General features: G+C 30.7%; 1 protein-coding gene and 1 pseudogene across 1 annotated transcript; both read left to right on the forward strand.

Annotated features, from left to right (window-relative positions):
• The first annotated feature begins 8,041 nt into the window (after positions 1-8,041).
• On the forward strand, positions 8,042-10,734 carry LOC100852776 ((3S,6E)-nerolidol synthase 1). The gene is made up of 7 exons (XM_059740282.1): positions 8,042-8,245; positions 8,349-8,613; positions 8,758-9,130; positions 9,235-9,453; positions 9,536-9,674; positions 9,789-10,037; positions 10,318-10,734. The coding sequence occupies exons 1-7, from the start codon at positions 8,144-8,146 to the stop codon at positions 10,606-10,608; spliced, it is 1,638 nt and encodes a 545-aa protein (XP_059596265.1). The 5' UTR covers positions 8,042-8,143; the 3' UTR covers positions 10,609-10,734.
• Positions 10,735-17,461: 6,727 nt separating this feature from the next.
• On the forward strand, positions 17,462-20,081 carry LOC100852812 ((3S,6E)-nerolidol synthase 1-like; annotated as a pseudogene).
• Positions 20,082-27,983: the final 7,902 nt, after the last annotated feature.

Below are 27,983 nucleotides of genomic sequence, written 5' to 3' on the forward strand. Positions count from 1 at the left end.
AGTTAGCAAGTACAATAATTATACTTGTGAACATGGTGAGCACTTGTTCTATCAAAATAAAAAGAAAAAGTAAAAATAATGTGGATAATTGTTAGCTGTGATAGTAAAAAGGATAGCCTTGCCATTGAAATCACTATAATTATTTTTGAAAAGGAAAAAACAAGTACGATAATTACAGTTGTGAACATGATGAACACTTGTTGTATCAAAAAAGCAAAAAGAAAATATAAAAATAATGTGGATAATTGTTAACCGTGATAGCAAAAAGGATAGTCTTGTCATTGAAATCACTAGAATTATTTTGAAAGAAAAGTTAACAAGTACAATAATTATAGTTGTGAACATGATGAACACTTGTTGTATCAAAATAAAAAGAAAAAGTAAAAATAATGTGGATAATTGTTTGTCGTGATAGCAAAAAGGATAGCCTTGTCATTGAAATCACTAGAATTATTTTGGACTTATTAAAACAAGAAATGATCATGTGGTGCAAGGGAACAAAGACTAGTCTTGAGAATTACCTTGGCGCTTCCCAAATCATCCCAGAGATGAAGAATTGTAGTAGCAGAAGATATAATTCCCCGAAAATCATCCACAATACCCAACAATGCGAGCTTGATGCTGATCATTGTGGGTGTTCCATGCATTAAGGTGCTTGTTACTAAAGTTTCTTGCTTCTTCGAGTATATCTTCTCCGTGCACACTTAGTTGTGAAGCCCTATACAAACCCATTGTTGTAGTATGTGACTCATATTTGAGTGAAAAGACATATGGAGAAAAATGGGCAAATACCGGAGCGAAATGGAGCGATAACATTTTCCATTTAGGCTTGTACTTCTTTTTGTTGTGCGTTGCCCTCCGTACTACGATTCAAGGGTATTTTTGGAATTATCATTCCTAAGGGTTAATATAAATACCCTTTTATGTAACCCTAATTTGATACATAGTGAAAATCCTCTTCCTTATTCCTATGAATGTAGGCAATTAGCCGAACCACGTTAAATCTGCATGTTCGTCTTTCTTGTTTTTCTATTATTTTTCATCATAAATCGTTGCACAGATTTCAACACCCATTAATCCCCTGACATCTTTACTTAGTTTTTCTTCAAACTTCCCTTTCTTGTCCTTGAAGTTGTTAAAGACATCTGTCAATTCATTCATATACATTACCAAGAAAATTAACTTTCCCAAAAAGCAAATGATTCAATATATAATTAGAGAAGGTTAAACTATAATTAAAAGAAAAAGAAAACGGCCACATGCAGTCAAATCTCATCATGGAAGTGGTAGTCAATGCCTAGTCATTAGATGGCATCAATCATGAGCAAAACTTCAAATGTACCTTCTCCTACTTCATTGAGTACACTCTCAACTTCCTCCAGGTTTTGTGCATGTTTCATATAAAATTCGTCCTGCAAAGGAAGATTGTCAACGATAGGAAATTAAAAAGTGAAAATCGAGCATAGGACCTAATGGAAATATATACATATAGGGAAAATGGGGATGCAAACTTAATAGTGAGACTAGAATATTGTGCATATAGATGATTATCATTTTTTGAGGGGACAGAAACCAAGTTGTGGTCCTCAGCAATGCTCCATGTGTGAGTAGTGGACATAATGGCAATGTTGGTGAAGTTAGTCTTGTCTACTGTAAAATGAAGGTTGATTTATATCACCTGGTCAACAACAGTCCCCCCAAAATGGCCTTTCTCCTGCTGATGAGGGGAATCAAACCCCAAACCAAAAGGTTTAAGGTTCACACCAATTACCATCCGAACAAACTTGCCCTTGTTAAATAATATAGACTAAACCTATATATAGTTAAATTCATTATATAAAGAAAATATTAAAAAAATATTTTAAAGAGCAAATTAATTATAGTTATTTTATAATTAAATGCAAAATTTTCTTTTAATTGATTACCAAAAATATAAAAATTATATAATTTTCTTGATAGTGTTTTAAATATCATTAATAATTAATTAAATATTAAAAAATTGTACATATATCATAATTTATTTTATATTATTTAATATAATTGAATTAAATGGATCATAATTTTAATATTAATATATATTTTAAAATTATACATATTATAATCAAATATCATAATATTAGATGTAATTTAATAATAAATGTACACTTATAAAATTCATATTTTTATCGATGCATACAATATTATTATCAAATATGATAAATCATATTATACATATATCAAATTATTTAATAAAACCACTTAAAAATATCATTATACTTCTAATTATATTTTTATGAAGTTTTTTTTTTATATTTTTATAAATTTTGGTCAATTTTAAGTTTATCGATATTTTTTTCCAAAATATCCACTGATATATCTCCGATATATCTGTAAAATCGAAATACTGATATATCCGTGATTACCGATATTTTCATCCTTGCCTACAAGTTGCATGTGAGCACTAGTAGAGCCGTCTAAGCCCCACCCCCCAATTTTAAATTTATGTTTAAAATTTTTAAAAATAAAACAATTATAATTAAATTTTATTACAAAAAAATATTTACCATGAATTAGTAATAATATATTAAGATTGAACTAAAATTAAAAAATAAAATAAAATAAAATTTAATTAATATTGTTCATACTTATTCTTTCTTATTCACTCATTTTTGTTCTTTTCCATACTTATTTTTTATAGTTAATTTAACTAAATCATAAAAAATAATACTTGTTAAGTTCTTATTAGCTACTTATATTTTTACTTGGAAATAAGAATATAATGTAAGTCCATCAAAATCTAACCATTAAGTTACTAGTGTTTTAATAATTTATTATTGGAAACATAAGTTTTAAGTAAAAGATTTTACTCTCTACTATCTTATATTTAGTTATTTGAAGAAGAAGAAGAAAAAGTATAGTCTTCACTTTTAAAAATACAAAAAAAAAAAAAAAAAAAAAAGGTTTTTGAATATAAGTACAAAAAATAAGACTTAGGTATAAATAAATGAAATTAAGTTGTAAAACAATGAGATGTAAAGATGTACCTCCTTTATTTGAAAAATATCAAAATTTATAATAGAAATTATTGAATTTTTTAAAATGATTTTAAAGGTTTTTGCTACAAATTGAGAAAAGTTATTGAAAATTTCTAATAATTTTTCTTTTTATATTTTTTTAATTTCTTTGAAAATTTTCTCTAAATATTCTTGATAGTTTTTTTTTATATATATAAAATCTAATTTTTTAAGTGATTTCATCATTCAATTTGATACATTTTTATAATTAATATTTAAACTTATTTAGTTTTTAACAATAATATAAAATATCATTAATTACTTTATAATTTATAAATAATGATTATAATATAATATTTTTCTTTCATGCCCCCTTAACAAAAGTTTTTAGCTCTGCCACTACATGTGAGGGGAGATTGTTAGAAAAGTATGATATATATTGTGAATATAAATCCTACAAACTTAAACTTTACCAAATTGGTAATTTAATACTATGCATGCTTAATTTAACAATTAAAAAAATGCTAAATTGATATTAGGTTATAATGAAGCCATGATTAATGTGGGAATCTAATTCCAAATGGAATTTTCAATAAAAACAGCTAACTACTTGACTAATCAACCATGATTTTGTTTTTTGTTAGGCTAGTTAAGGAGACATCTTTGCCTGTTGAAACAAGAACGTTCAAAGACTACTTCAACCATCTAAATGGAAGATCTCAAAAATTCATCTTTAAATCATGGGTCATAAAAGATAAACAACACGTAGATATACAGAATTCAGAAATCCATGGTTTATTTGAAGCATTATGTTGTTATTTTCCTTTTTTTTTTTTCCACTTAATTTGATCTAATTTAAAGGAATGAATAGAAATATGGACAGTTAAGACCATGGTTGATAACTGTTTTTAAAAATTGTTTTTTAATGTTTTGTAAAACACAAGTTTATTTGAAAACTTTAAATATTTTTAATTTATTTTAATATTTTAAAACACATTTTAATATTTAATATTTTATTTTTAATTATTTTATAATGCTAAATTGATATTAGGTTATAATGAAGCCATGATTAATGTGGGAATCTAATTCCAAATGGAATTTTCAATAAATATAGCTAACTACTTGACTAATCAACCATGATTTTGTTTTCATTAGGCCAGTTAAGGAGACATTTTTGCCTCTTGAAACAAGAAGGTTCAAAGACTGCTTCAACCATCTAGATGAAAGATCTCAAAAATTCATCCTTAAATCATGGGTTATAAAAGATGAATAACACGTAGATATACAAAATTCAGAAATCCATGGTTTATTTGAAGGATTATGTTGTTATTTTCCCTCTTTTTCTCTTTTGTTTTTTCACTTAATTTGATCTAATTTAAAGGAATGAATAAAAATATGGACAATTAAGACCATGGTTGATAACCGTTTTTAAAAATTGTTTTTTAATGTTTTATAAAACAGAAGTTTATTTGAAAACTTTAAATATTTTTAATTTATTTTAATATTTTAAAATATATTTTAAAACACATTTTAATATTTAATATTTTATTTTTAATTATTTTATAATGCTAAATTGATATTAGGTTATAATGAAGCCATGATTAATGTGGAAATCTAATTCCAAATGGAATTTTCAATAAAAACAGCTAACTACTTGACTAATCAACTATGATTTTGTTTTTGTTAGGCTAGTTAAGGAGACATCTTTGCCTCTTGAAACAAAAAGGTTCAAAGACTGCTTCAACCATCTAAATGAAAGATCTCAAAATTTCATCTTTAAATCATGGGTCATAAAAGATGAATAGCACGTAAATATACAAAATTCATAAATCCATGGTTTATTTGAAGGATTATGTTGTTATTTTCCCTCTTTTTCTTTTTCTTTTTCTTTTTCACTTAATTTGATCTAATTTAAAGGAATGGGTAGAAATATAGATAGTTAAGACCATGGTTGATAACTGTTTTTAAAAATTGTTTTATAATGTTTTGTAAAATAGAAGTTTATTTGAAAACTTTAAATATTTTTAATATTTTTAAATATATTTTAAACCTCATTTTTAATATTTAATATTTTATTTTTAATTATTTTATATGTTTATATAATTATGTTCTAAAGTAATTTTTTTAAAATAAAATAAAAATTATTAAAAAAATAGTTTTTTAAAATACTTTATTTTCTATTTTTTAATAATAATAATAAAAATAATAATGAAACATATTTTTTCTACCTCAAATAAATCTTAAACGTGTGGCACCGTAAGGATCACACAACAAGAATCTGTATGTCGGTACAAAATTCTCTGACCCCCTTGCCTTGGAGTTCGTCGAGATTTGATTAATGAATCACTTATAATGACTTTTAAAGAATGCACAACTACTAATGATTTGACATTTGGCGGGTAGCAATTATAGTACTGCAAAAGATATCAGTCACGACACAATTTAATTTTCCATCGAGTTGGACTCAAAAATTAAGTTTTAGTCCATATAAGTTGCATAATTGATGTGAATGATATAAAATATGAAGAGATGGATATACTCTTCAAAACTATTTTTTACCACAATGTTTGACAAACTTTTTTATGTTAAATATTTTTTAAATAATTATTCTGAAAATTTATTATTTTTAGAAAACTAATTTTTTTTAAAATATATTCTAAAAATATATCATTTAAAAAAAACTATTTGACATATTTTTAGTTATTTTTTATATACACAATTTTAAAAATATATATTTTCCAAAATGTTTGATTTTTAAATAATAATAATAATAATTTATTTTTATTTTTTTGGAAAAAGGTGTATTTTTTTTAAATCACTAAATTATATTAAATTTTATTGAGGTTTACAAAAGGAATGAAATTTAAATTAATATTTTTCTACTTTTTTTTTTCATAGTAAGCAAATGTCATTTCTGGAAATATAAAAATTTCATATTATTCTTTCCAATTTTCACTTTCTCTGTGTTTTGGGCTTAAATGATGAATTTATATGAATCAAAACTTAATTTTTGAGTTCAAATGGATCCAAAACACAATTGTAAAAAAAAAAACAAGATTTTTTAAAATACTTTATTTTCTATTTTTTAATAATATAAAAAATAATTTTTAATAATTAAACATATTTTTTCTACCTCAAATAAATCTTAAACGTGCGGCACCGTAATGATCACACAATAGGAATCTGTACGTCAATACAAAAGCCTCCGGCCCCTTGTCCTAGAGTTCGTCCATATTTGATTAATGAAACGCTTATAACGTTTTTTTAAAGAGTGCACAACTCCTAATGATTTGACATTTGGCGGGTAGCAATCATAGAAGTGCAAAAGATATCAGCCACAGTTTATAAAGGTGTACAACCTTTTTGGGTCCCGCCTATAGCAATCATAGAAAGCATATAAAACATGTCTTTTAAAAAATAAATTTGATACGATAAAATAAATTATTTTTACAATGAATTCATCTTATGAGTCTCATGTGACATTATTTATCATATAGTTCTTAATATTTTGCATACTACCATATTTAAATAATATTATTTTAAATAATATTTAAAAAAAAATCTTCAATGATAAAGCATGTTTTGTAATTCCAATATTAAAGAATGTTTGGTAAATCAACGTAATAATTTAATATAACTTAGTAACTTAATTTAACTCATTAAATAGACTAAACGTATTTGATAGAATAACTTAATATTATAACTTAAATTTAAAAATATCATTAAGTATTAAGTAAAATAATTAATTTATTTTGAATTTCAAGTATTTTTCACCTAAGTTATCCTTCATATATTTGGTGAGAATATCTTTCACATCTATGATTAATTTTAATAGTAAACATTTTATAGTTATGTTATATGTTTATAATACTTTTAATATAAATGCTTAAAAAATAAATTTATTGCTTATGATTAATGCAAATAAATGTTAGTTAAATTTAATTAGGGTAATTAGGTTAATTTGATTATTTAGAAAAACTTTGAGTTAGAAATATATATTAAGTTTTACTAAACACGCTTTAAATTTGGAGCAAATTTTTATAGGGTTTTATTTTTATGAAAAATAGTCATTTTAAAAATTATTTTTAAATCTATGCTAGTTTGTGTCATATAAAAATGGTGCAAAAATAAAATCATGTGTTGAATATGATTTAAATTTTTATTTACAATCCTATGTCACATGAAGTGTCACATATTTTTTAGTATGTTTTCATAGTCATTGGTTTTTACTTTAAAAAAATCACTATAAATTAATCCAATTATTAGGATTCTAACTATACCAACATCACGTAAACATTCAAGAGAATAAATTAGGAGTTAGTCCTTCTTTTACAAATTATACAACTATAAAATAAATGTAAAAGAAAAATAAGCAACAACATAATAAAAATAAAAAATAACAATTGCATATAAATAAAGAGAGTAAAAAAGAGAGAAAATGCAAACTTAATATTTTAAAGTGATTCAATGTAACCTAAACTACATCCAATACCCTCCTCGAGCTTCAAACCAAATCAAGGATTCCACTATCAAACAAAGGCTTCTAACATAAGCCTCCAAATATATAATTGGATTATAGTTCCAATTAATCATGGTGGACTTATGAGTCTAAGTATCCTCTTGGATTTTAATTGCAAGGAACCTCTACATGCATATCAAGAGAACTACTCTTGAATCCCTGTCAGATTTCTAATGTCCCATCCTTGTTAGATTTTTTCTCAATGGGCCAGGTGTTGGTTGGCAAAATTCTTCATGTTTTTTCAAAGTCAGAGAACAGACAAGTGGTTAATTGATGAGAATTCAAGGAGGTCCATGGGTTTTGGCTACTATGGTTAGGTAGTAGCTAGGCCGAGGAGAATCTACATATTCCCCTACCCACGCGAAAAACGTTTCTAATTATTGAACCAAAATGAATTGAAGGTAGCGAGGGCATACAAGGAACGTGAAAAGCATGTGGTAGGAAGAGACCCATTCACGTTTGCCACTATTGTGATAAAGGATGATATTTTCCAATCAAGCCAATTCTATAAATTGGGTCCCGTGCTGTACGTAGCACCATCCACACAAATACCACCTATTCCGTTCATCAAACTCTCCCTCATTCCCAATCGCCTGCTGAAAGCAAACTTAACTTCACCAACATCTTCAATATGCCAAGTGCTCACACATGGAGCATTGCTAAGGATCAGAATTTGGTTTCTATCCCCTCAGAAAAGGATAATCATCCATCCACAGAATATCCCAGCCTCACTGTTAAGCTTCAGTCCCCATTTTCCATATATATTTTTTGCTCTTAGTTCTTATGGCGGTTTTTCACTTTTCAACTTCCTACTGTTGACAATCTTCCTTTGGCAGAATGAATTTTACATGGAACATGCACAAAAACTGGAGGAAGTTAGGAGGGCACTCAAGGAGGTAGGAGAAGATACATTGGAAGCTTTGCTCATGATTGATGCCATCCAACGCCTAGGCATTGACTACCATTTTCATGGAGAGATTGAAGTGGTACTACAGAGACTACATACGAAATTTAACACTGTGAGTGATTGCCATAACAATCTCTACGAACTAGCACTTGGCTTCCGGCTATTGAGACAAGAAGGTTACTATGTGAGTGCAGGTGGGATTTTCTTTTTCTTTTTTCTTTTTTTTCTTTTGGGTTTTCCCCTTTTATTTATTTATTTTTTTAAATATTCTAAGTTTCGACTATTAAATCATTTGTTCTAGAAGAGTAAGTTATTTAATGGTTTTCGTGTATGAACAGATGTCTTTAACAATCTCAAGGACACAGAGGGAAAGCTTCAAGAAAAACTAAGCGAAGATATCAAGGGATTAATGGGTTTGTATGAAGCTTCGCAGCTATGTATAAAGGGGGAAGATATACTCGAAGAAATCGGAAACTTCAGTAGCCAGCTTCTTAATGCATGGAACACGCACAATGATCACAGTCAAGCAAGAATTGTTAGGAACACATTAGGCCATCCCCATCATAAGAGCTTGGCAAGGTTCATGGCCAAAAGCTTTCTTAGCGATTTTCAAGGCACAGATGGATGGGTAAATGTCTTTAGAGAACTAGCAAAAATGGATTTCAATGTAGTTAAATCCATACACCAGAAGGAGATGCTGCAGGTTTCCAAGTGAGTTTCACTGACCTTGAATTAAGTTAATTTGTCGTTCTCCAAAGATTATTCCCTGACGTACCTTTCATGTAAATAATTTTTTTCTCTTTTTACCTAATTAGATGGTGGAAAGATCTAGGTTTGGCCAAGGAGTTGAAGTTTGCAAGAAACCAACCACTGAAATGGTACATGTGGCCCTTGGCGGTCCTCCCAGATCCAAGCTTGTCGGAGCAGAGGGTTGAGCTCACAAAACCCATCTCGCTAGTCTACATAATAGATGACATTTTTGATGTTCATGGAACACTTGATGAACTCACTCTCTTCACAGAAGCTGTCAACAGGTAGGCATATAACAACAATACAATTCATCAGAATGCTTCTACAAATCTCAAAAATCATCATTTAATCACTAATTGCATGTAGATGGGAATATGCGGCTGTTGAACAACTACCAGACTACATGAAGATATGTTTCAATGCTCTTAATGGAATCACCAATGAAATAAGTTCCAAGGTCTACAATGATCATGGGTGGAACCCCATGGAATCTCTTCGAAAGGCAGTATGTCAAATAACATTTACCATACTAGATTAATATTCATTTTAATTGCAAATGCAAAAGAGTTGGAAGTGCCTCTGCAATTTTTTGATAGTTTATTTTATTTTTTGCAAACAGTGGGCATGTTTATGCAATGCATTTCTAGTAGAAGCAAAATGGTTTGCTGATGGACACGTGCCAAAGGCTGATGAGTACTTGAAGAATGGGGTCATTAGCTCCGGTGTACATGTGGTGCTAGTTCATATGTTTTTTCTCCTGGGTCATGGCATAACCAAGAGAAATGTAGACATTGTGGATGATTTTCCTGAGATTATATCTTCGGTCGCAAAAATTCTTCGCCTCTGGGATGACTTGGGAAGCGCCAAGGTAAAGCTCAAGAAACATAAAGAAAAATGACCTCTAGCCTCCAGTTTTAGTCTGTTTTATACATACCTACCCCTGATAGCGATCTCACTGAAAATTCCTCAACATATAAACTACACCCACGCCAGCTCATTAATGGTTGTGGTCACTTCTGGTGGGAACCGCATCATGTGGTAGATGTCTGGTTTCCCACTATACATTCATAAACTGCTTCCGAGAACGGGAATGATGTGTCGTATTCATAGTTGGCCACTAACACATATAAGCATTAACACTTTTACAGGACGAGAATCAGGACGGGCACGACGGATCATACCTGGAGTGCTACATGAAAGAAAAACCAGGGACTTCCATAGAAAATGCCCGATGCCATGTTATGCATACCATTTCAGAGACATGGAAGAGCCTCAACAATGAATGCCTTGCTCCAAATCCATTTTCAACGTGTTTTACCAAGGCTTGTCTCAATGTTGCAAGGATGGTTCCTTTGATGTATAGTTATGATGATAATCGGTGCCTCCCAAGCCTTGAAGAGCACATGAAGTCGCTTGTCTATGAAAGTGTTTCCTCATGAAGTATTCTGTAGTCGATGACAATGTTAAATTTTCAAGACTTATATAATTGACAAATATCACATATAAATAAATAAAAGTGTATATGGTATTGTCAACCTTCTGGAGAATTGCATTTTTCTTGAAAATCAGTCTTCAAATGGTAAATATTGTTGGGGCATTTTGAATAGTGGAAAATGTGATGGGTCAGATGTAAAATACAATGGACAAGTACAGGTTGCAATTTTAGTGGATCTCTGAAACTAATAGAAGTAAAAGATAATTAACTTGAGAAGTCCACCATGGTGCCTTTCAAATTAATGGATAAGCGAAATAATTTCAATAAATAAAATTGTGTTATTGTGTTCTTAGAGAATATTTTTAAAACATGATATGTTTAAAAAATAATTTTTAATTGCTTTCACTTATTTTTTAAGGATTGTTTTGAAATACATACAGATAATGAATGAGTAAAAATAAAGTATTATAAATAAAATTTATTTATAAAAATATTTAAATTAATATATAAAATTAAGAATATTTCAAATTTTCAAATACACATTTGTTTTACAACACATCGTAAAACAGTTTTCAAGAACTGTTCTAGAAAACTATTTTTAAAACTATTTTATAAAATATTTCTTTAACATAGCCTCCTTTTCCCACTTATAGTCATTTTTATAACATCACAAGGGTTTTGATAATAGGAAATTAGATATCGAATTCTAATGGTTGACCCTTCGTTTTCTTACTTTGTTTTAAATGTAAATGTGTATTGGAATTCATCTAACACTTTTCTAGTATTGAATTATATAGGGCATTTTTTTTTTTCTGAAGTTTTTACTTAAGTGTGAGGGACTAGTTTGAATCAGTGGTGGATAGAGAGAATCAAATCCTTTCAGTTTATTTACCTGAGATTCGTTCCTTAAGAACATACAGAAATCTACTGTGTCTTCTGGGGATCTACCACAGGTTTTCATTCTGGTAAGGCCACCAAACCTAAACCAACCAATCCTCTTTCAAAGTTCAAACAAACATTAATTGTAATGAATTAATAATTGGTGGCATTGAAGCAGGACAATGGAATATTTGAATAATCGTTACATCAATAATTCAGCAATAACTTGAACGTCAAATGGCCCTTCTTTCTTCCTCCAAAAGTATCTGAAAGGAACTGTTATTGTTGCGGTGGAAAATACTGATGAAAGTACGGGATGGAGATTTAGGAAGAGTGTAGAAGCACATTATTGGACATACAACAAATCAGTCTTCTAGGATGATAACTCAAGAAATGTCTCCATAACGTGTGTAAGTTTTAAGATGATTAATTATAAATCTTATAAAGTTTCAAAATGAGTGTATGTTAACTAGTCCTTATTGTAGGCCTTGAGATAGAAACAGTCCATAGAATTAGTGTCTTGTGAGATGGTTAAGTTGCACTTTAAGTGTGACTGCAACTCAACCAAGCAAAATAAAGCTAATAAGGTACCCAAATTGACCGGTGATCCAAGTTAAACTCATACATGAAACTTATTTGTCTAAATTTAACTCAATTCAAATTTTTTTTTTTAATATGATTGGGTTTAAATAGGATTAAACTTGAATTAGTAAATATAAGTTTAAATTAGTTGTATTTATTAGCTTAACATTAATTTTTTAAATAATATTTAAATAGTAAATATTTGTTGTTATAAACAAAATAAGTATTAGTGGAACATTATTACATAATATATATTTATAATTTAAGTTTTATATAAATATATAATGTCTTGGGTCCAAAAAGTAGTATCAAGAGCCACGCAATGGGTTAATGACCCCACGATGGTTGCAAATCATTGTTAATAAATGGGTGGTTGATGATAAGCCTTAGAAGCGGTACCTATTAGCAAGAATTATTGATTCTTTTGAGTGTAACCACTTAAAGACCAACTATATGATGTTCAACGCTACATAGCCTTGGGACTGATTGTAAGATGTCCAACGCTAAAGCGAATATCACGCCTTCAAAAGATAGCTAAACGATTTTAAAGTGAAGTGATTAATGGGTGGTTACGCTCCATTGTAAACAAATGGGTGGTTGATAATAAACCTTGGAAGTGGTCAAATGGGTGGTTGATAATAAGCCTTGGAAGTGGCAACAACTAGCAGGAATTAATTATTTTTTGAAGTGTAACCACTTTAAGGCCAACCGTATGAAAGAGAGCTTAAAATGACATAAAATATAGGAATAAAAACTTGTATTTTTCAAAACCCAAAAGGTCAATCGAAACATTGAATGGCTGCTCGATTCATATTCGTATGGATACTAGCAAATTGGAGGCTTAATGGAGACTTTCCATACTCCTGACATATCACAAGAACCACAAATGTTTGTTTGGAGGAGTCAGGTCTACAAATCCAGGGCCTGAGTTTGCACAGTACAGGACATTAGTCCCGGCATGTATGTAAAATGTCATCAGGTGGTCCTGCCCGCCACTCTGAATATTGAAATAGTCTAAAAAATCTTTGCCTCTCATAAAGAGGTTGTTTGAGACTTTGAGTTTGTTTGGATTTAAAAAGTACAGTTTTTTTTTTTTCCCCTGAGAATGAAATATTATTTTTAAAATTTATGAGCTGTGATTTTACTTAATTTCTGATTAAAAATTTATATTATTGTTTGGCGATTGTTCTCTCAAAATAGGTTTTAAACACAAGATCACATAGATAACAATTTTAGGATCTGCGTGTTTCACTTTTTTTTTAAATATACATATATATAAATTAAAAAATCATAAGAAGCAAATAAAATAAAATACAATATTTCTCATTTTATTGTATTCCACCTATCAATATAAAAAATCTTCAAATATAAAATTTATCTTAATTACATGTAATTTTCTAAACTTCTTTTAACTTTACTAAATTTGTTTCATTATATATATAAATTCTAAATCGAATAACATAGAAGATATATATATATATATATATATATATATTCACTGGAAAAATTAAAAAGTCATGCAAAACTTCAAGTGTTAAGAGTTTTTTAATAAGACAATTAATTTAAAATTAAAAAATAACTCATTTGATAGTAAATTTTATGAATTAAAATCAGTTTAAAATGGTTTTGTTGTTTTTCCTTTTCATATAATTATTATAGACTTTAAAACTTGTCCAAAATATTTTTTTTACATCAATTTTTGTGTCCATTCACGCCCTTTGAAACCTAACATTTATTTTATTTATTTATCTATTTATTTTTTGTTTCTTTTTCTTTATTTTCCTTTTCCTTTTTCTCTTACTTCATTTTGTTTTTCTTTTTTTACTTTTTTATTCTCCTCCTTTGATCCCACTCAAATGCCCCACCAATGACCAGACCACCCCCCCTTCCCCATTTTTTTTCTCCACCTAACCCCTAACCCAAGCCCATCTCCAACCATCATCTTCTAAGTCCTTTAACCTTAAAACTTATATTCAATTCTTAGTGCACCTCTTAATCCTAGTTTCCTTATATTTTTTAGCAAAAATTTGTAAAGTAGAAATATTTTTTGAGAAACACATTTCTTGTAAATCTTGTGAGATAAGCTAAAATATGGGGTATTATTTGAGGGAAAAAAAATACAAGTGTAAGATATTACTTAAGGTTTCTCAAGCATAGATGGTGTTAAGTAGTTCAAGAGTAAGACATCTTTTGAGAAATATTGTAAGTGTCCATTGGAACCAATTGGTCCAAGTGTTTTTTAAAACCACTTGCCAAACACAATTGGTTTTAGAAAATAGAAAAAATTTATTTTTAACTTAAAAACAATTTTTAAAACAATTTTAAGAAAACATGACTAAATAGGCCATTATCAGCATTTTTGGGGTTTTTTTTTATAAAAAATAATAATAATAAGTGACTTGAACTATAGAATATGTACCAAGATAGGAAATTAAGATCACCTATATTAATTATATGAAGGATGCTTTCTTAGAAGGCATTTTTGGAAAGGTTCTACAAAAGAAGCAACTACAACTTTCAAAATTCATTATAACACATGCAGATCAATTCATCTAAATTCTTTCAGTAAAAACAATTGCTTCTTACTCTTTATTAATGATTTCAATGAAAAAAAAATGCCTAGGTCTTAGAGTGAAGTTCTAGGAGTTTGCAACTACCATCGAATATTTCAATACCTCCTCAATGGTGTCGAAATGGATTTCAACAAATACCCATACCTTCTAAACTTATGACGTGCTTCTAATATGGTATCAAAAAGCATGATCTTGTATCAAAATAATATCACAATGTATTGAATTGCATTTCGATATATGAGGTTGGGAACCTCCACTTTATAGTTGTATTGACATGGTATTGAAATTTATTTTGATAATCCTTTAAACTTTCTATATCTCACTTCTATTAGGTAATTTCTATGCTTCCATCGTATCGACATGGTATCAAATATCAAAATGATATCAAAATGCATTTCAATAATCTCCTGAACTCATTAGATCTTTAGGTAGCTACAATGGGCGATTTTGATATCTCCACTTTGGTATCGAAATACGTTTTGATATAGAGACCAAGAGACTCTACTTTACTATTGTATCAAAACAGTATTGAAAGATTTTGAATTGTATTGAATTGCATTTTAATAGATAAGACTAAGAGGCTCCATTTTACAATGGTATCAAAAAGAGTTTATGGTATTGAATTGGTGTATTGCCCAATATCAAAGTTTATTTTGATATATAACACCCAAAACTCACTGTATTTGGAGTTACTCTATACTTTGTATGGAAATGATATTAGATCCACTCTTATGTATCAAAATTCCTTTTTTCTTACTTTCTTTATCTTTTCTCATACATCGAACTTCTCCACCTTGTTTCCTTCATCCTTGGATCTTAAGGTTGTCATGCACTCATATTTATGTACATGATATCTTCTTTTACCTTATTTTTCACTAGATGTAAATATTAGTCATTAATGGGGACATAACAAATATTTTAACTAAAAAGACAATGATTTGCACTCAAAAATTATTTCAAAACCTATTTTTTATACGAAAAAACATCAATTTTGAGTATTAATCAATCCCTTCTCGGCACATACCCAAAAAAATATATACCTTTTTTCTTTGTATAAATCAAGTCAAGAAATCTACCACTTATGACTTGGGATGTTGCACCTAACTTGCATGTAAAATGTGAAATTTGCATCGGGCATAAGTGGATGCAAGCTAATTGGAGGCCTAGTAGAGGAGAGGCGTAGAGGAATTAGTTGCCACTTACCACATCACAACAGCCACAAATTTTTCTTGGTACAAGTCAGGTCAAGAAATCCAGCGCATATTATGGAAAATGATTCAAAATAATGGAATCTTGGAGTTGCTATGGGTCGATCAACTAAGGAATTCCCATATCTTATTTATATTCTTCCATAGAAAAATCACATTAATGCTTTATTCATGTGCTTCCTTTTAAGCTTACCAGATCTTCAACATATATGGGTTCAGGAAGAACAACTTTTGAGGGCTTCAAGAGTCTCCATCAAACTTCGAGGATGGAGTGGTGATTTTAGATATGAAAACCACTTACATCAAACTTGGATGAACTATATCTTCAAAAGCACTAGCTCTCGGGCAATCTCTCTAACCTCAAGATGGGTGAACTTAAACCAATAGTACTTTTTTTTTTTTCCTTTATTCAGAGTCTTTTGAATAATGGCAGATACGTAAAGAGAAAATGACATCTCACCTACTCGGAAGATGATTTAAAGTAGCTGAGTACATGAAAGTAGGGCAACCCATAGTCACCGTGTCAATGATTGCTAAAATTAAAAAAAAAAAAAAAAAGGTCGTTGGATAATTAATTTTAAAAAAATTAAAATTAAAATTAAAGCTTTCACAAAATCCATTTAGTATATATAACTTATTTTTGGGCAAGAATTTCAAAAAAAGGTCGTTGTATAATTAATTTTTTTTAAAAAAAAGCTTTCACAAAATCCATTTAGTATATATAACTTATTTTTTGTTTTTATTTTTATTTTTCCATGCAATTATTATATTAATTTTTTATTAATTAATGTTGGATTTTTCTGGTTTTAATTTTGAAAACTTTTAACATTTTAAGAAAATTTGTATTTAGTTTAAATTATAAGAGACAACATGCATCAATAAGAAATCTTAACAATAATCAAAGTTTGATTAATCACTTATATTTTATTTAAAATTTTAATGATAATATGGATAAATTTTTACTAAAAAATAATTTTCAATTAATTTATATTTAATTATTTGAAAATATGTATTAAAATTTATTAGAAAAATTATTGAATTCTTTGAAAAAATTTTAGGATTATCTTTGCTAAAAAGTTTCTAAAATTATATTTGAAGTAATTTATTCCTATTATTTTCTTAAAAGTTACGTACTTTGGATGTTTTCCTAATTCTTTTTTATAATATTTAAATTTATTTGATATTTTGATTTTTTTTAATTTGATAATTTGTATATATTTTATTGAATGATAACTTGGCATCATTAAGTGCTTCTAAAATTTGACAATGACTATTATCTTGGTGTGCATTTGACAATATTTTTATTTAAAATATTTTTAATAAAAGGGTTTTCTTTTGAAGTATTTTTCTTTTGGAAGAACCACCAATTAAATATCTCCTTGGCAAGCATTAAAGTGATTTTATAATTCTTTTTTAAAATTGATTTTTAAATTTTGCTATTTCTCTTTCAAAGCTCTTTAAAAATACTGTAAAATGCATTCTTAATATAAAAAATTTCTATTTGTCATGAGAAAAGCTTCCCATGGTGTAAAAAGCAACAAGCAAGACTCCAAGGCTCCTTGTCTATAAATTCAGTCCATTGTTATAGCAAAACTACAAGCCTCACTACTTGATTCATCCTCAGTCTGGTTGCGAGCCCTCTTCTCTTTAATTTAATAATTTATTATTACTCCTAATGGCCTGTTCTTGTGGCTTTTATGCTTGGTCCATTCCTGCAGTTGGCCCAAACGAAGAAATAGGCAAGACTAACTTCACCAGAATTGTGCCTATGCCTAATACGCACAAATGGAGTATTGCCCACGATCACACCTTGGTTTCTATCCCCTTAAAGAAAGCTAACCATTCACCTGAACTTGGCAGTTTTACTGTTAAGATTGCCTTACTGCTCTCCATTATTTTATAGTTCTTATTATGCCATGCATTTTCTAACTTTCTAATTTCCAAACTTTACAGGATGAGTTCTACAATGAACATGCACAAAAGTTAAAGGAAGTTAAGCATGTATTCAGCAAACTAGGAGAAGATGCAATGGAAAGCATGATGATGATTGATGCCATACAACGCCTAGGCATTGATCATCACTTCGAAGAGGAGATTGAAGCAGTTCTGCAGAAGCAGTATATGAAATCTAGCATTCATGGTGATTGTGATGAGGATCTTTATGAGGTTGCACTCCGCTTTCGCCTATTGAGACAAGAAGGTTACACTGTCCCCGCAGGTGGTTTCTTTTTCTTTTTATTTCTTTTTTCTTTTTTAATTAACCTTACCGACATTTATCAAGAGTCGTTTGTTTCTGAAAGTGAATTTACTGGTTAATGTGCATGGACAGATGTGTTGAATAACTTCAAGAACAAGGAGGGGAAGTTTAAACAAAACCTACGCGAAGACATCAGAGGATTGATGGGTTTGTATAGCTTCTCAGCTAAGTATAGGAGAAGATATACTTGAGGAAGCCGGAAATTTCAGCAGTCTACTCCTTAATGCATGTTTGCAACATCTTGATCATCATCAAGCTGCAGTTGTTAAGAATACATTGCAGCATCCCCATCACAAGAGCTTGGCACGGTTCATGACCAAAAACTTCCTTACTGATTTCCAGGGCACAAATGGATGGATAAATGCATTGCAAGAATTAGCAAAAATAGATTTCAATATGGTTAAATCCGTGCATCAAAAGGAGATGCTTCAAATTTCCAAGTCTGTTTGAAAAATTGCATTGTGATTATATTTACTTTCTTGTAATATATTCTTAAGACACTTTGATCTCTAACTAATATTTGTCATATTAATTATTAGATGGTGGAAGGACCTAGGTTTGACCGAGGAGTTGAAGTTTGCAAGAGACCAACCACTGAAATGGTACATGTGGCCAATGGCAATCATCCCAGATCCAAGGTTGTCAGAGCAAAGGATTGAGCTCACAAAACCTATCTCTCTAATCTACATAATAGATGACATTTTTTATGTTGGTGGAACCCTTGATGAACTCACTCTGTTCACAGAAGCTGTTAATAGGTAGAAATGGACTAATTCATTGATTCGCTAATGGGTGTGTATGTGTGTATATATATATATACATAGTTCCAATAATTTGTGTCATTAATTATTGTATATAGATGGGATTTGTCTGCTTTCAAAGAGCTTCCAGAGTACATGAAGATGTGTTTCAAGACTCTTGATGACATCACGAATGAGATCAGTACCAAGGTCCACAAGGTCCACAAGAACCCAGTGGGCTCTCTACGGAAGGCGGTAATATTCAAAACATTTTTGTATGGGTTTCAGTGGGATTACAAATGTAGCACGCTTAACAGATCCCCCATTGCTGCAGTGGGCGAGTTTATGCAACGCATTTCTAGTAGAGGCAAAATGGTTTGCTTCTGGGCATGTGCCAAAGGCTGAGGAGTACTTGAAGAATGGGGCCGTTAGTTCAGGGGTACATGTGGTGCTAGTTCACTTGTTTTTTCTATTGGGTCATGGCATAACCAAGGATAATGTAGATCTTGTGGATGACTTTCCAGGCATTATATCTTCTACAGCAACAATTCTTCGTCTTTGGGATGACCTCGGAAGCGCCAAGGTAAATGCGAACCACATGCAGGTTGTTAATTAATCTGTCTACAATTTTTCATGTTTGGTTTATAAAAAGTTATTTTGAGGTGGCCTTAAAAGTTAAATGTAGTGTTGGCCTAATTGATGTTTTGAAGTGGTATGTCATAATGTTTGGTTTCACAGAACCACCCTAAGTTGAATAAATTGACAGGATGAGAATCAAGACGGGCATGATGGGTCCTATGTAGAGTGCTACTTGAAGGAACACCGAGGCTCTTCAGTTGAAAATGCAAGACAAATCGTAGCCCATATGATTTCAAATATGTGGAAGCGCCTCAACAAGGAATGCCTCTCTCCAAATCCATTTTCAACTTCTTTTACAAAAGGCTCCCTCAATATTGCAAGAATGGTCCCTTTGATGTATAGTTATGATGACCAACAGTGCCTTCCTGGCCTTGAGGAGCATATGAAGTCCTTGCTCCTTGAGAATCTACCATACAGAAACGCTCAAAAAATAAATTGAGTGAAATTTTTGCCTCAGCCTATTGGAGATACGCTTTGATGTAGTGAAATTTGCACTCTTCCTACAAGAACAGCATCCTCTTTTGCATCCCATTGGAGATACTCATGGCCTCAGTGCAATCTTATTGAATAAATTTACCTGCAAGTCATTTCCGTTTCCACTGCCTAAGCAAGTTCTTTAGACAAGAAAATCCTTTGGTTTGGATTCCTTTTGCAAATGATTCCAAACTACTGCATGCATCTGGTCCACTTGGATGTACACGTGCTATTCAACGTTTTCTTTTCCGTCACGAAATCATAATTGCAGCCATGTGATAAAAACTTGAAATGCTCCCCAAAATCACGAAAACATGTGATTTTGAAGTACTTCGACGTGGCCCTTTCTAGCCCAAGTTTGAGTCATCCCTTATCGCATGACATGTTCATATAGTGCTAAGCAATCAGAACCAATTGGGGTTAAGGAGTTGATCTTGAGTGGGAGAAAAGTTCTACTAGCCACCAAACAAAACTCTGATATGATATTAAAACTATCAAATCTTTTTAAAAGCTTAAACTTATAGGACTTAAACCCACATTGTATATCATGTACTCTAACAACGTGAAGCCATACTATTCTGTGTTTTGACCTGTCCATCACCTCTTGGGGACAAAGGACTTTTCTTAGGCATTTGATCTAAAGCAGGCTCATATGATCATGCCAAATGACAAGCTTAGTAGGGTTCTGGAAATACACATATAAAAAGGAATTTGAATCCTTGCATGATGAACTCGAATTCAAGCGTATGCCCCTTGATCAAATGATGAGTTAATAAAAATAAATTCACTATGCATGTGAAAACTGGTTTGTTTAGTTTCTTTAGATCCAACATCAGCCTCAATTCCAAGCCACACATATGTAATACTTTGGAAAAAATTTAATCTCTCAGTAGCTGAAATGATAGAATAAATGTATAAAATTTAGGCATGATCAATCATTCAGTGAAATATATATTTTGGTTCACAGTTCTTTCAGAAAATCTTTATATTTGTTTCACCCTCCCAGAAACAACCAAAAGCAAATTATTTAGTGGCTTCAAGTTGTTATCTAGTCTATTCTTCCTCAAAATAATCAACCAAAAGCGTGGATTAATCCAGCTAATGTGGGAACACATGCAGCAGAGTTTTCAAACCAAAGAAAACTCCTTCTCATGGGTCATGGTTGTCAGTCACAAAGGAATATAAATCCTGTATAGTCTCTGCAAGTCTATGTCAAGAAATATGGGGGTCCATGAATAGAGAAGCTATCAGTGTAGGGGCTAATAGCGGCCCATGTGAATTTTCATTTCTGATGGTGATGATCGATGTTGGAATTGCTTGAGATAGTGACAGGGAATTGTGTGGCACATATGATCTATCGACGGAGACCCAATTAATTCATGATAAGAAAAATCATTCTAAGATTCATTCACATGTTCTCTCAACCAAAATTAATGTTGGTGCATCGCAAATTAATTTGCATTTCTTTTTGACTTAATATTAGACTTTTGTACCTCTGTGCTAATGATTCTGTTTACGCTAACACTAGTCATGAATATTGGTAAAAAAACTAATCATTTGATTGTTTTCAATTAGACTCTAGCTATAATATCGAAGTGTATTTTTTAATACCTATCAAAAAAAATATTATTACTTAAGTGGTATTGCATGCACATTTTCAGACTAGATCTTATTCCACATATTGATTAGTCCGAATTCCTTATTCCGTACGTATCTACAACTAATATACCATAACATTTTCCTTTCAATTAAAAGCATTAAAAAGAAGAGGGGCCGGAGTTGGAATATCAAACAAGATATCATTGGACATATTTCAAAACTTGTGCACCTTCTTATTGGGATGAGGTTTAAGTCAAAAGTGACCTCAAATCATGCTGCTTGCACACATAAACATGAAACACAATGGATTAATGTACTTACTTCAATCATAAAACAATGGATTTTTTTTACAATGCCGTCAATTTTTTGTCCACATATGTTTTCATCGGTTCTTTTTGTGGTAAGTAAAGCTCCATCAATAATTTTTTTTAGTCAAATTGCATAAAAAATACATCATGTTGCCAAAATAAATTTCACTTCATAAATTAAAAATGTTATAATAAACTACTTATTTGAGTTCCAAGTGAAAGAAATTCCTCTAATAAAAGACATAAAATACAGTAGTACTATTTCAATAATTCAACTCTCCACCTCCATGATTATTGTTATATCTAACAAGCTTAAAATTACCAAAAGATAAACAAAATAAGTTATAATCAAATATACCTTTGATACCTAACGGTCACTATTAGTGCTTCCATATAATTAGGGATGACAATGGGATGGGTTTTTTCAGGTACCTACCCTACCCTGATTATATATAAAATTTAATTTTTTAAAATTAAATTAAATTTATTTTATTTTACTATTTTTAATATATAGATAATAATAAAATATTTTTTTAATAAAATAAGTTATAAAAAATATAATAATTTAATTATTTATAAAACATATTTATTTTAATGTAATTTAAAATTTTAAAAGTAATTTAAAAAACAAAAGTTAAAGAAGGTAGGGCGGGGAGGGTATGAGAATTTCTTATACCCATCCCGTTTAATTTTTTAAATGGGACAGGGATGAAAATTATTTTAGATAAATGGGCCGGGGTTGGGATGGGAGCGACCCATCCCAAACCCGCTCTGTTGTCATCCCTACATATAATAGATAACAAGTCCAACTCCAAATCGAATATACAATCTTGTACAAGTCAAGGAGCAAAGGCTTCCCATTAAGCTTGTATATCGTGTTGGTTCTATCTTTTCTCTTTCTTTTGATAATTTTAGTACTTCACATTCTATTAGTGTATTTATTGGATTGCATATGAATTGTTGAAGTTCTTTAAAAAAATTTGCATCATTTTTTTATTAAAAAAAAAACTTTTTTCAATTAAAAAAAAAAAACTTTTTTCAATTTGTTTCACTTCAATGCAATATTGTATAACATGATCCCGTATTAGATTATTTTAAGTGAAAATAAAATCATTCACGTATAAACAAATAAGTAACATATCACTTTTTTCATTGACCTTTATATAAAGATCATTTTTATGAAGATTTAATAAAATTATTCTCTTTAAAATATTTGTCAATTTTAGTATTTCATACTCTTGATGTTTGTTATTTTACCTTTTTCATTTCTAAAACCTTGTTCTTATGCCTTTTACTTCACAACTCATATGTTATCCCACATATATTTTTTCTTTAAGATGCTCATTAAAAAAATTGATTTCACATCCATTTGTCAATTTTTTTTCCAATTATTTTAATCTATTAAAGAGATTGTTAATCATATAGTTTGTAGGAGCAAATATCTTATCATAGCCAATGTTTTACTGTTGTTTATAGCCTTAACCATCAATCTTGTTTTATATATTTTTACTTCCATTGATTTCTTGTTTGCCTTGAATAGTTGTCTTTTTCCCTCATCAAAAGATATTTTAACTTCAATGTGTCATTTTTTTTCATTGTTTTTATTTCATCATGTATAATATCTTTTCGTTCCTTTTTATTTTTTTAATATTGCATTACTCCCTTAAAATCTATTGATTAATTCATGACTTGCAAAAAAATAATAATAATAAAATAAAGCAAAAATCAAAATGATTTTTTGTTATCTTATAATTTTGTAGACTCTTGAGCATCGTGTCCCTTAACTTGAGCTTTCCAATTAATGAAGATGATATTCGAACTTCATGTTCATAAATGAAGGTGATAGTGACCTTTTATAAGTCTTCACTTATTTTTTTAATCTTGTTCAAAGTTTAAAGGAGTAACATAGTTATCTTCTTGGATATCCTAATCTCATTTTTTCCTTGATTAAACTTGATAGATCATTAATAATGATTTTTCCATCACTTTGATTGTACAACTTGTAACTTATGGAAAATATACTTTTTACTATTGTCATCTAACTTTGGTTGCTTTTACCATGACACATGAACTTATGGAATGCTTTCAAATGCTCTCAAATGTAAAAATTTTGCTCCTCCCATTCCAATATTTTTTATGGTGTTTTGTTCCATATACTTTAATTGAGAGAACAATTTGATAAATAAACGATATTGTGAGTTCCTGCAAATCAAAATCCTTTACATTTTTTTTTTTTACTTTTGAATGTTCAACAAGAACATTCTGATTCTTGTTATGGACACATAATTTGCAATAAAATTAGCATATTGATATCTTATTGAACAATTTTAATCTTTTATGTAAATATCAGTCTTGTTTTAAGAGTTGACCCAAACATAGTTTATTGTTTTTAATGTTTGCAACATAATAAACATTTGAAATAAATTGGCATCTTCCATTTTGAATTTCAAACAAAGCAAAATTGCTTTATCGTTTATCATAATTTTGGATGCATCTCCAAAAATAACTCGGCTACTTCTTTTTGAATCATTAAGTTTGAGGAAGCTGGAAACTTCAGCAGCCAATTCCTTAATACATGATGGTTGCAACATCTTGATGCCATTAAGTTACAGTTGTTAGGCATACATTGGAGCATCCCCATCATAAGAGCTTGGTAAGGTTCATGGCCATAAACTCCTCTACCGATTTCTAGGGCACAAATGAATTGAGAAATAACCTGTAAGAACTAACAAATTAACTTGGATTTCCATATGGTTCAGTCCATATATACAACCAGAGACACTTCAAATTTCCAAGTAAGTTTGAAAAATGATTCAGGGCCTTATTTATTTCATTTCATACAAGATAATGATCCTGACGTCTAATATAAGTCTTTGTCTTAGTTGGAAAGAGCTAGGTTTGGCTAATGAGTATGAAGTTTACAAGAGACCAAACACTGAAATGGCATATGTGGCTCATGGCAATCCTCCCAGATCCAGGGTTGTCAAAGCAAAGAATTGAGCTCACAAAAACCATATCTCTAATCTACATTATGATGACGTTTTTTATATTTAAGGGCCACTAGATGAGCTCACTCTCTTCACAATGGAGTTAATCCATTGATATGCTTATATAAATTAAGTTCCACCAAATTGGTAATTCTTATTTGGAGCAACGTCAAGACTGCATGAAGATATGTGGCAAAACTCTTATGGATTCACCAACCAAAACCAGTAACAATTATTGAAAGGCATGATATACTCTAACCAAATTATCATTTACCCTCTGACCAAATTTCCCATCAAAATGGACATTGAAATTTTTTTGGGAGTCACAAATGGAACCACATTTAACGGATCCATTATTTCAACGGTGGGCGAGTTTATGCAATGCATTTATAGTAGAAGCAAAATGGTTTTGCTTCAGGGCATGTGCCCAAGGCTGAGGAGTACTTGAAGAATGGAGTCGTTAGTTCAAGGGTACACGTGGTGTTTGTTCACATGGTTTTCTCTTGGTCATGACATAACCAATGGCAATGTAGACCTAAAAGTTAGATGTAACCCATGGAAATGTACACCTTGTGGATGACTTTCCAAGCTTCATTTCTTGAATAGAAAAGATTCCTCTTTCAAATGACCTATGAAGCGCTAAGGCAAGGCCCAGGCCCATAGGTTATTAATATGTTATGCCGTTATTTCCTTGGACCACACAGCGACCTGAAATTTCGTTTGTAGGTAGATTAGGTAGATCTAAAAGTTTGATGTAGCTTTCGCCTAAGGAAAACCAATCAAGGAACATGGAAAACAAAGTGCAACCCATATGATTTCAGACACGTGGAAGCGCCTCAACCATCTTCAAATTGATGAATGGTAGTTTTTCATTGATTATTTCATTCGTTCATGTATAGAGTATATATAGAGGGTAATCACCATTCTAAGAATGGGAAATAATGATACAAGGAATGAATGATATAAGGAAAGAACAACTAATATCCTAATATCTCAACATTCCTAATATCTCAACTTTCCTAATATCTAAACATTCCTAATTTCTCAACACTCCCCCTCAAGTTGGTACATAGATGTCACACATGTCCAACTTGTCTAAAAATTTTGAGAACACTCGACTTGAGACTGCAGGTTTGGTGAGGATATCGGCCAATTGATCTTCTGATTGAATCTTAGGTAATTCCACAATCTTATCATCCAACTTCTCCTTAATGAAGAATCTGTCCACCTCGACATGCTTTGTACGATCATATTGTACTGGATTATGAGCAATATCACATGTGGCTTTGTTGTCACAAAATAATCAGATTGGTTGCCTAGATAGGTAACCTAAATCCTATAAGAGGAGTCTTAGCCATAATGCCTCACAAAGTCCTAGAGCCATACCCCTAAATTCCGCTTCTGCACTTGAACGAGCAATGACATTATGCTTCTTACTTTTCCATGTCACAAGAACACCACTTACAAAGGTAAAGTAACCAGATGTAGATCGCCTATCATCCATTGCACCGACCTAATCAACATCAGTATATACTTCTATACTTTGATGATTAACATTTTTAGTGAACAAAATTCCCTTCCCATGAGCATTCTTCAAATACCTCAAAATACGCATGACTGCATTCATATTGTTAAGAATTTGAGGCTAATCCAAACTATGGTAATCACCCTAAAGGGGGGGTAAATAGGGTGATGGTCTCTTTTTTACAAATTTAAACTATGAAAAAATAAGAGACAATTATACGCAAATATATAATAAACAAAATAAACACAATTGCATATAATTTAAAAGAGTTAGGGAAGAGAGAGTGCAAACACGAGAGTTTATAGTGGTTCGGCACTTCCTTGCCTACATCCACTCTCCTCAACCTCCTAAATGAGTGAGGGTTCCACTATCTTGAAGCTTCAACCAAGCTTCCAATCTCTTTACAATTGGATTATGGTTCCAATTCACCCTCTTGGACTTTTGGCTCCAAGCACCCTTTACACTTCTTCAAGAGATATCCCTCTCTTGAATAACCTCTCAAGTGATACCCCTCACTTGAGAAAATTCCTCACAAAGATATACAAATAATGATCTCACAAAAATCCTAGTAATAGAACTTTAGGCTCAAATATACAAGAAAAACTAGGATTGAATGGTGCACTAAAGATATGCAACTTATGAAACAATGGTGCACTCAAAAACACTCTTCCAAGGCTCAAATATAATCAAGAATGATTTCAGAAGGTTAAGCTCTTGAAACAATGAAGATTGAAGCCTTTTTATAGAAGAGAAAATCCAAACTAGCCATTTGGGGGTTCGTCCGGTAGAGCTATGGGTTGACCGGTTGACTAGCCGTTAGCATTAAATGCTTGGCAGGTGACCGTTGAGCCTCAGCCAAACCTCGACCGGTCCTCGATTGAACCTCGACCGGGAAGAGAATTACTTTGACCGGGAAGAGAAGGCCACTGGGAGAGAGAGAAACATTTTGGCCTCCTCGACCGGTACTCGACCGGATGAACACAACTGGTCAACCGGTTCCTCGACCGGTTGAGCCGGTTGAGCCATTTTTTGGCTCAACACCCAACATTTTTCAACTTAAAACCTTTTAACACAAGTTTGAACATTATTTAACACAAGGTTTTAGTTGAAAACATGAAATCATCCAATTTTAAAGATATTTAAAATAATATTACTCTTGGATGATTTTGGTGCATAAATAAAGAATGAAATGCATGAAAGTCCTAGTGCACCAACAACCTTACAAAGAGATCTTAAGAAGCTTTGGTCTTGAAAAACTCTTCTCTTTGAGGTGGTCTTCTTCTTCATGATTTCTCCTTGGCTTGATTTGTCTTTGTGATTGCCACTTTGAAAATCATCTTGCTTAATCACACTTGAAATATGATCATTAGTTCTAAACCTTGTTTTGTTATCATCAAAATCAAGATTAACCAAACCTTGGTTTCACACATATGTTGCTTTCTAAGATTATGCATGTATTGACTTACTACACTCAATGTATAAGCAAAATCTGGTCTTGTATAAGCTAAGTACATTAATTTCCCCACAGGTCTCTGGTATCTTCCCTTATCGGTTAATACTTAATTAGGCTCAACACACAATTTCAGACCTTCTTTTATTGGTGTATCA

This window comes from Vitis vinifera, chromosome 10, assembly GCF_030704535.1.
Source record: "Vitis vinifera cultivar Pinot Noir 40024 chromosome 10, ASM3070453v1".
NCBI lineage: Eukaryota > Viridiplantae > Streptophyta > Magnoliopsida > Vitales > Vitaceae > Vitis > Vitis vinifera.

Excerpts from the sequence above, each read along its gene's own strand:
- LOC100852776 (XM_059740282.1), top strand. The coding sequence starts at position 8,144 with ATGCCAAGTGCTCACACATGGAGCATTGCTAAGGATCAGAATTTGGTT. Across the intron at positions 8,614-8,757 it reads AGGTTACTATGTGAGTGCAG|ATGTCTTTAACAATCTCAAG; the intron begins GTGGGATTTTCT and ends GTGTATGAACAG. Across the intron at positions 9,131-9,234 it reads GAGATGCTGCAGGTTTCCAA|ATGGTGGAAAGATCTAGGTT; the intron begins GTGAGTTTCACT and ends TTACCTAATTAG.